Source organism: Oncorhynchus kisutch, linkage group LG4 (genome assembly GCF_002021735.2).
Source record: "Oncorhynchus kisutch isolate 150728-3 linkage group LG4, Okis_V2, whole genome shotgun sequence".
In the NCBI taxonomy this organism is placed as follows: domain Eukaryota; kingdom Metazoa; phylum Chordata; class Actinopteri; order Salmoniformes; family Salmonidae; genus Oncorhynchus; species Oncorhynchus kisutch.
This window is the reverse complement of record NC_034177.2, coordinates 1,536,403-1,549,768: the sequence shown is the minus strand read 5'-3', so window position 1 is coordinate 1,549,768 and position 13,366 is coordinate 1,536,403. Positions and strand designations below refer to the sequence as shown.

Below are 13,366 nucleotides of genomic sequence, written 5' to 3'. Positions count from 1 at the left end.
GAAGGTTTATCTGCTGAACAGAAGGACATGGAGGAGACAGGGCCTCTGAGAACTGCCCCGACGTGAAGGTTTATCTGATGAACAGAAGGACATGGAGGAGACAGGGCCTCTGAGAACTGCCCCGACGTGAAGGTTTATCTGCTGAACAGAAGGACATGGAGGAGACAGGGCCTCTGAGAACTGCCCCGACGTGAAGGTTTATCTGCTGAACAGAAGGACATGGAGGAGACAGGGCCTCTGAGAACCGCCCCGACGTGAAGGTTTATCTGCTGAACAGAAGGACATGGAGGAGACAGGGCCTCTGAGAACTGCCCCGACGTGAAGGTTTATCTGATGAACAGAAGGACATGGAGGAGACAGGGTGACCCGGACTCTGAGAAATGACAGGCCTCTTATCATCACAGGAACTCTGTGCATTACCTACCAAAAATGCTGCAACACTGCCACTTAGCAGACAAAATGGCCTCCTCCTTTTATAAAACTGCCTAAACTAGAGTGGCATCACCACTGCTACACCTCCAGGGGGCATGAGAGGGAGGGAGAACACTCCCTGGCCATACACAGAGCAGGACAACTCCCTGGCCATACACAGAGCAGGACAACTCCCTGGCCATACACAGAGCAGGACAACTCCCCGGCCATACACAGAGCAGGACAACTCCCTGGCCATACACAGAGCAGGACAACTCCCCGGCCATACACAGAGCAGGACAACTCCCCGGCCATACACAGAGCAGGACAACTCCCTGGCCATACACAGAGCAGGACAACTCCCCGGCCATACACAGAGCAGGACAACTCCCCCCCCCACATACCAAGACAGGTGTGAAGAGGGCACAACAATGCCTTTTCCCCCTCAGGAGACATGGGTCCCCAGATCCTCAAAAGGATCTACAGCTGCACCATTGAGAGCCTCCTGACCTGTTGCATCACCGCCTGGTATGGCAACTGCTCAGCATCTGACCGTAAGGCACTACAGTACATCACTGGGGCCGAGCTTCCTGACATCCAGAGACTGTCAGAGACTCCAGTCACCCAAGTTGTAGACTGTTTTCTCTGCTACCGCACGTCAAGCGGTACCGGAGGGCCAAGTCTAGGACCAAAAGGCTCCTCAACAGCGTCTACCCCCAAGCCATTAGACTGCTGAAAAGCTTCTACCTCCAAGCCATCAGACTGCTGAACAGCTTCTACCCCCAAGCCATCAGACTGCTGAACAGCTTCTACCTCCAAGCCATCAGACTGCTGAACAGCTTCTACCCCCAAGCCATTAGACTGCTGAACAGCTTCTACCTCCAAGCCATCAGACTGCTGAACAGCTTCTACCCCCAAGCCATCAGACTGCTGAACAGCTTCTACCTCCAAGCAATTAGACTGCTGAACAGCTTCTACCCCCAAGCCATTAGACTGCTGAACAGCTTCTACCTCCAAGCAATTAGACTGCTGAACAGCTTCTACCCCCAAGCCATTAGACTGCTGAACAGCTTCTACCCCCAAGCCATCAGACTGCTGAACAGCTTCTACCCCCAAGCCATCAGACTGCTGAACAGCTTCTACCTCCAAGCAATTAGACTGCTGAACAGCTTCTACCCCCAAGCCATTAGACTGCTGAACAGCTTCTACCTCCAAGCAATTAGACTGCTGAACAGCTTCTACCCCCAAGCCATTAGACTGCTGAACAGCTTCTACCCCCAAGCCATCAGACTGCTGAACAGCTTCTACCCCCAAGCCATCAGACTGCTGAACAGCTTCTACCCCCAAGCCATTAAACTGCTGAACAGCTTCTACCCCCAAGCCATTAGACTGCTGAACAGCTTCTACCCCCAAGCCATTAGACTGCTGAACAGCTTCTACCCCCAAGCCATCAGACTGCTGAACAGCTTCTACCCCCAAGCCATTAGACTGCTGAACAGCTTCTACCCCCAAGCCATCAGACTGCTGAACAGCTTCTACCTCCAAGCCATCAGACTGCTGAACAGCTTCTACCTCCAAGCCATTAGACTGCTGAACAGCTTCTACCTCCAAGCCATCAGACTGCTTAACAGCTTCTACCTCCAAGCCATCAGACTGCTGAACAGCTTCTACCCCCAAGCCATCAGACTGCTGAACAGCTTCTACCTCCAAGCCATCAGACTGCTGAACAGCTTCTACCCCCAAGCCATCAGACTGCTGAACAGCTTCTACCTCCAAGCCATCAGACTGCTGAACAGCTTCTACCCCCAAGCCATCAGACTGCTGAACAGCTTCTACCCCCAAGCAATTAGACTGCTGAACAGCTTCTACCCCCAAGCCATTAGACTGCTGAACAGCTTCTACCTCCAAGCCATCAGACTGCTGAACAGCTTCTACCTCCAAGCCATCAGACTGCTGAACAGCTTCTACCCCCAAGCCATTAGACTGCTGAACAGCTTCTACCCCCAAGCCATCAGACTGCTGAACAGCTTCTACCCCCAAGCCATTAGACTGCTGAACAGCTTCTACCTCCAAGCCATCAGACTGCTGAACAGCTTCTACCCCCAAGCCATTAGACTGCTGAACAGCTTCTACCCCCAAGCCATCAGACTGCTGAACAGCTTCTACCCCCAAGCCATTAGACTGCTGAACAGCTTCTACCTCCAAGCCATTAGACTGCTGAACAATTCATAAAAATCACCACCGGACCTTTTACATTGACTCCCTGTTGTACACTGCTGCTACTCGCTGTTTATTACCTATGTATAGTCACTTCACCCCCACCAACATGTACACATTACCTCAACTAGCCTGTACCAGCGCATATTGACTCTGTACCGTAATACCCTGTATATAGCCTCCACATTGACTCTGTACCGGTACCCCCTGTATATAGCCTCCACATTGACTCTGTACTGGTACCCCCTGTATATAGCCTCCACATTGACTCTGTACCGTAACACCCTGTATATAGCCTCCACATTGACTCTGTACCGGTACCCCCTGTATATAGCCTCCACATTGACTCTGTACCGTAACACCCTGTATATAGCCTCCACATTGACTCTGTACCGTAACACCCTGTATATGGCCTCCACATTGACTCTGTACCGGTACCCCCTGTATGTAGCCTCCACATTGACTCTGTACCGTAACACCCTGTATATAGCCTCCACATTGACTCTGTACCGTAACACCCTGGATAAGAGTCTGCTAAATGACTCACTACTATATTCTCCCTGGATAAGATTCTGCTAAATGACTCACTACTATATTCTCCCTGGATAAGATTCTGCTAAATGACTCACTACTATAGTCTCCCTGGGTAAGAGTCTGCTAAATGACTCACTACTATAGTCTCCCTGGATAAGATTCTGCTAAATAACTCACTACTGTAGTCTCCCTGGATAAGAGTCTGCTAAATGACTCACTGCTATAGTCTCCCTGGATCAGAGAGTCTGCTAAATGACTCACTACTGTAGTGTCTCTGGATAAGAGTCTGCTAAATGACTCACTACTATAGTCTCCCTGGATAAGAGTCTGCTAAATAACTCACTACTGTAGTCTCCCTGGATATGTGTGTGTGTGTGTGTGTGTGTGTGTGTGTGTGTGTGTGTGTGTGTGTGTGTGTGTGTGTGTGTGTGTGTGGTACCGTTTGTATGCAGAGTGGTCGTTCTTGACGCTACACTTCATGTTCTTGAGTTCATCCAGCACAGCGAACATGTTGATGAACTTCCCCAAGGTCAGGAGGTAGGCCTCGGAGACAAAGTCCTTCCTCCTCTCAGCGTGGCAGAGACGACGCACCTCCCCACAGAACCGGTCTATAGCCAATCGCTGAAAGAGGAGAAACAGAGGGTCGATATCAATGTCAAAAGAGAGCACATTAAATAGAACTGCCATGACTGCGACATGAAAAATCTGTAATAATGTGAATAAAATGTTACACAGTGACCAGTGATTTCCACTTCATGACTTAACTCAGCTTCTTTTCATTTAAAACTTGCAATTCGCCAGTCACCGAACAGGTCGCCCAGACCACACCACAGAACAGGTCGCCCAGACCACACCACAGAACAGGTCGGCCAGACCACACCACAGAACAGGTCGCCCAGACCACACCACAGAACAGGTCGGCCAGACCACACCACAGAACAGGTCGCCCAGCCCACACCACAGAACAGGTAGCCCAGTCCACACCACTGAACAAGTCGCCCAGACCACAGAACAGGTCGCCCAGACCACACCATACCACAGAACAGGTCGCCCAGACCACACCACAGAACAGGTCGCCCAAACCACACCACCGAACAGGTCGCCCAGACCACACCACAGAACAGGTCGCCCAGACCACACCACTGAACAAGTCGCCCAGACCACAGAACAGGTCGCCCAGACCACACCACACCACAGAAGAGGTCGCCCAGACCACACCACAAAACAGGTCGCCCAGACCACACCACAGAACAGGTCGCCCAGACCACACCACTGAACAGGTCGCCCAGCCCACACCACAGAACAGGTAGCCCAGTCCACACCACAGAACAGGTAGCCCAGACCACACCACAGAACAGGTCGCCTACATTCAATATAAGTCTTCACAGATCATTAAACACTACCCAGCTTTCCTTACATGAATGACAGTGTTATTTGTCAATAAAGCATTTAAGAATTGATTTAAAACATTGAACTGAACCCCTGTTCGTATCCTGGATCATGGAGAACTCCAGGGAAACAAATCAAGGCTCTATGATGTCTCAATCCGGCGTCTGGCTCACAAGTACTGATACTGCTTTTTGCCGATTCTCTCCAGATAAATTCAAAAACATTTGATGAAGATGTTGAATCCTCACTGCAGGACAATAGGTAGTGGAGAGAGAGCCTCATTCTGCAGTACCAATAACAGAATTGTTATTTTTGCAAAATCGACAATTGTCCATATATTATGCGAGGGCTTGCATTTTTGACCCAGAGATGTGTGTGCTTTGGGGACCTTTAACAGAAGGTGACTGGCAGAACGGGGGTTGTATGTGGAGAATGAGGGCTACAGTAGATATCTCAGATAGAGGGGAGTGAGGCCCAAGAGGGTTTTATCTGGAAGGTCTGGCTGGGGGTCTGAACATTTTAGAATTTTAAAAACTACTTTCCTGTAAATCTATATTGTTTATCGCAACAGGGAATCCATGTTGACCAGACAGAACAACCTTTCTCTTAGGTTTTTGCCACAAACTAAATTGAAAGAGTTTTTCTGACTAGATCAATAACCTATCTCCTTCTCTCAAAGTCCCAACCACAGTGATTGATTGACAGCTCTGAAACCCTACCAACTCTGTCTCAAAAACATCTTGCCCCTCCCCTGACAATCCCATCCACAGTGAATGGTTATCAGGCCAAACTGTTAAAACTATAATTCACCCAATACAAAATGCCACCCTGGTTTCCTTCTCCTAAGTGTCCACATCAGCAGAGCCAATCAAATACATCATTTGAAGAACAGACGTCATTGGGGGCAATTCATAGGGCAAATAGGACTTAAATCTCAAGAGAAAACAGGTTAAAAGGAGATCTTAGAGAATAGTCCTGATCATATCTGGGCCTAGTTGATACCCAAACAACTAACACTGAAAACAGAAATGTTCAGTGATTTGAACTGTAAAGTCATGTCTTTCTACTCAATAACACACCAAATGTAAAGTCGGTGTGCAGGTTAAGTCTTTAAAGTATTCAATCATTTAACTGTGTATTTCGGATGGAATCAAGCCCTTAGAAAGTACCAGAAGCCACCAGAATAGAGCTTGTTCAACAAAAACAACTCCCTGGCAGCCTACTTTATCAATGTGCTGGCTACTCTGTGTACTTCTGGAAGACACTGCAGTGACAGAACACTGGAGGAACATCTACACACAGACATGGTGTTGCTGGTGGGTGGGACAGAGAGAGGGGTTAGGGTGTCTGGTGGGTGGGACAGAGGGAGGGGTTAGGGTGTCTGGTGGGTGGGACAGAGGGAGGGGTTAGGGTGTCTGGTGGGTGGGACAGAGGGAGGGGTCAGGGTGTCTGGTTGGTGGGACAGAGGGAGGGGTCAGGGTGTCTGGTGGGTGGGACAGAGGGAGGGGTCAGGGTGTCTGGTTGGTGGGACAGAGAGAGAGGTCAGGGTGTCTGGTTGGTGGGACAGAGAGAGAGGTCAGGGTGTCTGGTTGGTGGGACAGAGAGAGAGGTCAGGGTGTCTGGTTGGTGGGACAGAGGGAGGGGTCAGGGTGTCTGGTTGGTGGAACAGAGGGAGGGGTCAGGGTGTCTGGTGGGTGTGACAGACAGAGAGAGGTCAGGGTGTCTGGTTGGTGGGACAGAGAGAGGTCAGGGTGTCTGGTTGGTGGGACAGAGAGAGAGGTCAGGGTGTCTGGTGGGTGGGACAGAGAGAGAGGTCAGGGTGTCTGGTGGGTGGGACAGAGAGAGAGGTCAGGGTGTCTGGTTGGTGGGACAGAGGGAGGGGTCAGGGTGTCTGGTTGGTGGGACAGAGAGGTGAGGGTGTCTGGTTGGTGGGACAGAGAGAGGTCAGGGTGTCTGGTTGGTGGGACAGAGAGGGAGAGGTCAGGGTGTCTGGTTGGTGGGACAGAGAGGGAGAGGTCAGGGTGTCTGGTGGGTGGGACAGAGAGGTCAGGGTGTCTGGTTGGTGGGACAGAGAGGTCAGGGTGTCTGGTGGGTGGGACAGAGAGGTCAGGGTGTCTGGTTGGTGGGACAGAGGGAGGGGTCAGGGTGTCTGGTTGGTGTGACAGAGAGAGAGGTCAGGGTGTCTGGTTGGTGGGACAGAGGGAGGGGTCAGGGTGTCTGGTTGGTGGGACAGAGAGAGGGGTCAGGGTGTCTGGTGGGTGGGAGAGAGAGAGAGAGGTCAGGGTGTCTGGTGGGTGTGACAGAGAGAGACGTCAGGGTGTCTGGTTGGTGGGACAGAGAGGGAGAGGTCAGGGTGTCTGGTTGGTGGGACAGAGGGAGGGGTCAGGGTGTCTGGTTGGTGGGACAGAGAGAGAGGTCAGGGTGTCTGGTTGGTGGGACAGAGAGAGGTCAGGGTGTCTGGTTGGTGGGACAGAGAGGGAGAGGTCAGGGTGTCTGGTTGGTGGGACAGAGAGGGAGAGGTCAGGGTGTCTGGTGGGTGGGACAGAGAGGTCAGGGTGTCTGGTTGGTGGGACAGAGAGGTCAGGGTGTCTGGTGGGTGGGACAGAGAGGTCAGGGTGTCTGGATGGTGGGACAGAGGGAGGGGTCAGGGTGTCTGGTTGGTGGGACAGAGGGAGGGGTCAGGGTGTCTGGTTGGTGGGACAGAGAGAGAGGTCAGGGTGTCTGGTTGGTGGGACAGAGGGAGGGGTCAGGGTGTCTGGTGGGTGGGACAGAGAGAGAGGTCAGGGTGTCTGGTGGGTGTGACAGAGAGAGAGGTCAGGGTGTCTGGTTGGTGGGACAGAGAGGGAGAGGTCAGGGTGTCTGGTTGGTGGGACAAAGGGAGGGGTCAGGGTGTCTGGTTGGTGGGACAGAGAGAGAGGTCAGGGTGTCTGGTTGGTGGGACAGAGAGAGGTCAGGGTGTCTGGTTGGTGGGACAGAGAGGGAGAGGTCAGGGTGTCTGGTTGGTGGGACAGAGAGGGAGAGGTCAGGGTGTCTGGTGGGTGGGACAGAGGTCAGGGTGTCTGGTTGGTGGGACAGAGAGGTCAGGGTGTCTGGTGGGTGGGACAGAGAGGTCAGGGTATCTGGTTGGTGGGACAGAGGGAGGGGTCAGGGTGTCTGGTTGGTGGGACAGAGAGAGGGGTCAGGGTGTCTGGTGGGTGGGACAGAGAGAGAGGTCAGGGTGTCTGGTTGGTGGGACAGAGAGAGAGGTCAGGGTGTCTGGTTGGTGTGACAGAGAGGTCAGGGTGTCTGGTTGGTGTGACAGAGAGGTCAGGGTGTCTGGTTGGTGTGACAGAGAGGTCAGGGTGTCTGGTTGGTGGGACAGAGAGGTCAGGGTGTCTGGTTGGTGGGACAGAGGGAGGGGTCAGGGTGTCTGGTTGGTGGGACAGAGGGAGGGGTCAGGGTGTCTGGTTGGTGGGACAGAGGGAGGGGTCAGGGTGTCTGGTTGGTGTGACAGAGAGAGAGGTCAGGGTGTCTGGTTGGTGGGACAGAGGGAGGGGTCAGGGTGTCTGGTTGGTGGGACAGAGAGAGGGGTCAGGGTGTCTGGTGGGTGGGACAGAGAGAGAGGTCAGGGTGTCTGGTTGGTGGGACAGAGAGAGAGGTCAGGGTGTCTGGTTGGTGGGACAGAGGGAGGGGTCAGGGTGTCTGGTTGGTGTGACAGAGGGAGGGGTCAGGGTGTCTGGTTGGTGGGACAGAGAGAGGGGTCAGGGTGTCTGGTGGGTGGGACAGAGAGAGAGGTCAGGGTGTCTGGTTGGTGGGACAGAGAGGTCAGGGTGTCTGGTTGGTGGGACAGAGAGGTCAGGGTGTCTGGTTGATGGGACAGAGGGAGGGGTCAGGGTGTCTGGTTGGTGGGACAGAGGGAGGGGTCAGGGTGTCTGGTTGGTGGGACAGAGGGAGGGGTCAGGGTGTCTGGTTGGTGTGACAGAGAGAGAGGTCAGGGTGTCTGGTTGGTGGGACAGAGGGAGGGGTCAGGGTGTCTGGTTGGTGGGACAGAGAGAGGGGTCAGGGTGTCTGGTGGGTGGGACAGAGAGAGAGGTCAGGGTGTCTGGTTGGTGGGACAGACAGAGAGGTCAGGGTGTCTGGTTGGTGGGACAGAGAGAGGTCAGGGTGTCTGGTTGAGATGACAGAGAGGTCAGGGTGTCTGGTTGGTGGGACAGAGAGAGAGGTCAGGGTGTCTGGTTGGTGGGACAGAGAGAGGGGTCAGGGTGTCTTGTTGGTGTGACAGAGAGGTCAGGGTGTCTGGTTGGTGTGACAGAGAGAGAGAGGTCAGGGTGTCTGGTTGGTGTGACAGAGAGGTCAGGGTGTCTGGTTGGTGGGACAGAGAGAGGGGTTAGGGTGTCTGGTTGGTGTGACAGAGAGAGAGGTCAGGGTGTCTGGTTGGCGGGACAGAGAGAGGGGTCAGGGTGTCTGGTTGGTGGGACAGAGAGAGGTCAGGGTGTCTGGTTGAGATGACAGAGAGGTCAGGGTGTCTGGTTGGTGGGACAGAGAGAGAGGTCAGGGTGTCTGGTTGGTGGGACAGAGAGAGGGGTCAGGGTGTCTTGTTGGTGTGACAGAGAGGTCAGGGTGTCTGGTTGGTGTGACAGAGAGAGAGGTCAGGGTGTCTGGTTGGTGTGACAGAGAGGTCAGGGTGTCTGGTTGGTGGGACAGAGAGAGGGGTCAGGGTGTCTGGTTGGTGGGACAGAGAGAGAGGTCAGGGTGTCTGGTTGGTGTGACAGAGAGGTCAGGGTGTCTGGTTGGTGTGACAGAGAGGTCAGGGTGTCTGGTTGGTGTGACAGAGAGGTCAGGGTGTCTGGTTGGTGGGACAGAGAGAGGGGTCAGGGTGTCTGGTTGGTGGGACAGAGAGAGGGGTCAGGGTGTCTGGTTGGTGGGACAGAGAGAGAGGTCAGGGTGTCTGGTTGGTGTGACAGAGAGGTCAGGGTGTCTGGTTGGTGTGACAGAGAGGTCAGGGTGTCTGGTTGGTGTGACAGAGAGGTCAGGGTGTCTGGTTGGTGTGACAGAGAGGTCAGGGTGTCTGGTTGGTGTGACAGAGAGGTCAGGGTGTCTGGTTGGTGGGACAGAGAGAGGGGTCAGGGTGTCTGGTTGGTGGGACAGAGAGAGAGGTCAGGGTGTCTGGGTGGTGTGACAGAGGGAGAGGTCAGGGTGTCTGGTTGGCGGGACAGAGAGAGGGGTCAGGGTGTCTGGTTGGTGGGACAGAGAGAGGTCAGGGTGTCTGGTTGGTGTGACAGAGAGGTGAGGGTGTCTGGTTGGTGGGACAGAGAGAGGTCAGGGTGTCTGGTTGGCGGGACAGACAGAGGGGTTAGGGTGTCTGGTTGGTGTGACAGAGAGAGGGGTCAGGGTGTCTGGTTGGTGTGACAGAGAGAGAGAGGTCAGGGTGTCTGGTTGGTGTGACAGAGAGGTCAGGGTGTCTATTTGGTGGGACAGAGAGAGAGGTCAGGGTGTCTGGTTGGTGGGACAGAGAGGTCAGGGTGTCTGGTTGGTGTGACAGAGAGGTCAGGGTGTCTGGTTGGAGTGACAGAGAGAGAGGTCAGGGTGTCTGGTTGGTGTGACAGAGAGGTGAGGGTGTCTGGTTGGTGGGACAGAGAGAGAGGTCAGGGTGTCTGGTTGGCGGGACAGAGAGAGGGGTTAGGGTGTCTGGTTGGTGTGACAGAGAGAGGGGTCAGGGTGTCTGGTTGGTGTGACAGAGAGAGAGAGGTCAGGGTGTCTGGTTGGTGTGACAGAGGGAGGGGTGTCTATTTGGTGGGACAGAGAGAGGGGTCAGGGTGTCTGGTTGGTGGGACAGAGAGGTCAGGGTGTCTGGCTGGTGTGACAGAGAGGTCAGGGTGTCTGGTTGGAGTGACAGAGAGAGAGGTCAGGGTGTCTGGTTGGTGTGACAGAGAAAGAGGTCAGGGTGTCTGGTGTGTGTGACAGAGAGGTCAGGGTGTCTGGTTGGTGGGACAGAGAGGTCAGGGTGTCTGGTTGGTGGGACAGAGAGGTCAGGGTGTCTGGTTGGTGTGACAGAGAGAGGGGTCAGGGTGTCTGGTGTGTGTGACAGAGAGGTCAGGGTGTCTGGTTGGTGGGACAGAGAGAGAGGTCAGGGTGTCTGGTTGGTGGGACAGAGAGAGAGGTCAGGGTGTCTGGTTAGTGGGACAGAGAGAGAAGTGAGGGTGTCTGGTTGGTGGGACAGAGAGAGAGGTCAGGGTGTCTGGTTGGTGTGACAGAGAGAGAGAGGTCAGGGTGTCTGGTTGGTGGGACAGAGAGAGCGGTCAGGGTGTCTGGTTGGTGGGACAGAGAGAGAGGTGAGGGTGTCTGGTTGGTGGGACAGAGAGAGAGGTGAGGGTGTCTGGTTGGTGGGACAGAGAGAGGGGTCAGGGTGTCTGGTTGGTGGGACAGAGCGAGAGAGGTGAGGGTGCCTCTGGCTGGTTGGTGGGACAGAGAGAGGGGTCAGGGTGTCTGGTTGGTGTGACAGAGAGAGAGAGGTGAGGGTGCCTCCGGCTGGTTGGTGTTACCTGGAAGTACATAAAGTTCATGAGCTTGGTGACCTCAGGCTCCAGCACCTCCACTGTCTTCTCATAGATCTCCACTCTGTTGGGCTGCTCATTACACTTCACCTGGTAGAGGGAGGAAGAGAGAAGAGAGCAATTCACATGGGGGATCAGGAGCAATTCACATGGGAGATCAGGAGCAATACATTGCATGAAGACCTACAATAGTTTGCAACTACAATGAAAAAATGGATTGTAATGTTAGAGTTATGTGGAGTATCAGATCAGCCTCAGCCATGCAGTGGTTACCTGTGGGATAGCATGAGAGCAGTATATCAGTCAGCCATGCAGTGGTTACCTGTGGGATAGCATGAGAGCAGTATATCAGTCAGACATGCAGTGGTTACCTGTGGGATAGCATGAGAGCAGTATATCAGTCCGCCATGCAGTGGTTACCTGTGGGATAGCATGAGAGCAGTATATCAGTCAGCCATGCAGTGATTACCTGTGGGATAGCATGAGAGCAGTATATCAGTCAGCCATGCAGTGGTTACCTGTGGGATAACATGACAGCAGTATATCAGTCAGCCATGCAGTGGTTACCTGTGGGATAGCATGAGAGCAGTATATCAGTCAGCCATGCAGTGGTTACCTGTGGGATAGCATGAGAGCAGTATATCAGTCAGCCATGCAGTGGTTACCTGTGGGATAGCATGAGAGCAGTATATCAGTCAGCCATGCAGTGGTTACCTGTGGGATAGCATGATAGCAGTATATCAGTCAGCAATGCAGTGGTTACCTGTGGGATAGCATGAGAGCAGTATATCAGTCAGCCATGCAGTGGTTACCTGTGGGATAGCATGAGAACAGTATATCAGTCAGCCATGCAGTGATTACCTGTGGGATAACATGACAGCAGTATATCAGTCAGCCATGCAGTGGTTACCTGTGGGATAGCATGAGAGCAGTATATCAGTCAGCCATGCAGTGGTTACCTGTGGGATAGCATGAGAGCAGTATATCAGTCAGCCATGCAGTGGTTACCTGTGGGATAGCATGAGAGCAGTATATCAGTCAGCCATGCAGTGGTTACCTGTGGGATAGCATGATAGCAGTATATCAGTCAGCCATGCAGTGGTTACCTGTGGGATAGCATGAGAGCAGTATATCAGTCAGCCATGCAGTGGTTACCTGTGGGATAGCATGAGAGCAGTATATCAGTCAGCCATGCAGTGGTTACCTGTGGGATAGCATGAGAGCAGTATATCAGTCAGCCATGCAGTGGTTACCTGTGGGATAGCATGAGAGCAGTATATCAGTCAGCCATGCAGTGGTTACCTGTGGGATAGCATGAGAGCAGTATATCAGTCAGCCATGCAGTGGTTACCTGTGGGATAGCATGAGAGCAGTATATCAGTCAGCCATGCAGTGGTTACCTGTGGGATAGCATGAGAGCAGTATATCAGTCAGCCATGCAGTGATTACCTGTGGGATAGCATGAGAACAGTATATCAGTCAGCCATGCAGTGATTACCTGTGGGATAGCATGAGAGCAGTATATCAGTCAGCCATGCAGTGGTTACGTGTGGGATAGCATGAGAACAGTATATCAGTCAGCCATGCAGTGATTACCTGTGGGATAGCATGAGAACAGTATATCAGTCAGCCATGCAGTGATTACCTGTGGGATAGCATGAGAACAGTATATCAGTCAGCCATGCAGTGATTACCTGTGGGATAGCATGAGAACAGTATATCAGTCAGCCATGCAGTGATTACCTGTGGGATAGCATGAGAACAGTATATCAGTCAGCCATGCAGTGATTACCTGTGGGATAGCAACTAGAACCCCACAGTATAGACGGTTTGTCAGGTGAGTTATATGGAGGTTACCTGTGGGATAGCATGAGAACAGTATATCAGTCAGCCATGCAGTGATTACCTGTGGGATAGCATGAGAACAGTATATCAGTCAGCCATGCAGTGATTACCTGTGGGATAGCATGAGAACAGTATATCAGTCAGCCATGCAGTGATTACCTGTGGGATAGCATGAGAACAGTATATCAGTCAGCCATGCAGTGATTACCTGTGGGATAGCATGAGAACAGTATATCAGTCAGCCATGCAGTGATTACCTGTGGGATAGCTCGAGAGCAGCTCCTCCACGTGTACAGCATCACAGCATACTCCTGGCCCTCCTCCAGCATCTCATTCTAAAAGGAAGACAGTTACAAGGCTCTCAAACACAATACAGATACTAGCCTCACTGAGGTACAATACAGATACTAGCCTCTCTGAGGTACAATACAGATAAA

General features: G+C 52.9%; 1 protein-coding gene across 4 annotated transcripts in view; it reads right to left on the bottom strand.

Annotated features, from left to right (window-relative positions):
- Nucleotides 1–13,366, bottom strand: part of LOC109886001 (cytoplasmic FMR1-interacting protein 1 homolog) — a 132,158-nt gene that overhangs the window by 99,710 nt on the left and 19,082 nt on the right. For 3 of the 4 annotated variants that reach the window (XM_031822269.1, XM_031822270.1, XM_031822271.1), the window contains 3 exons: nt 13,187–13,264; nt 11,073–11,174; nt 3,602–3,783 (listed from right to left, as the gene is read on the bottom strand). In XM_031822269.1, coding sequence (XP_031678129.1) covers nt 3,602–3,783; nt 11,073–11,174; nt 13,187–13,264 — 362 coding nt within the window. Of the gene's footprint in view, nt 1–3,601; nt 3,784–11,072; nt 11,175–11,553; nt 11,560–13,186; nt 13,265–13,366 lie in introns of those variants that run through there. The other variant, XM_031822272.1, reaches the window with a different exon arrangement.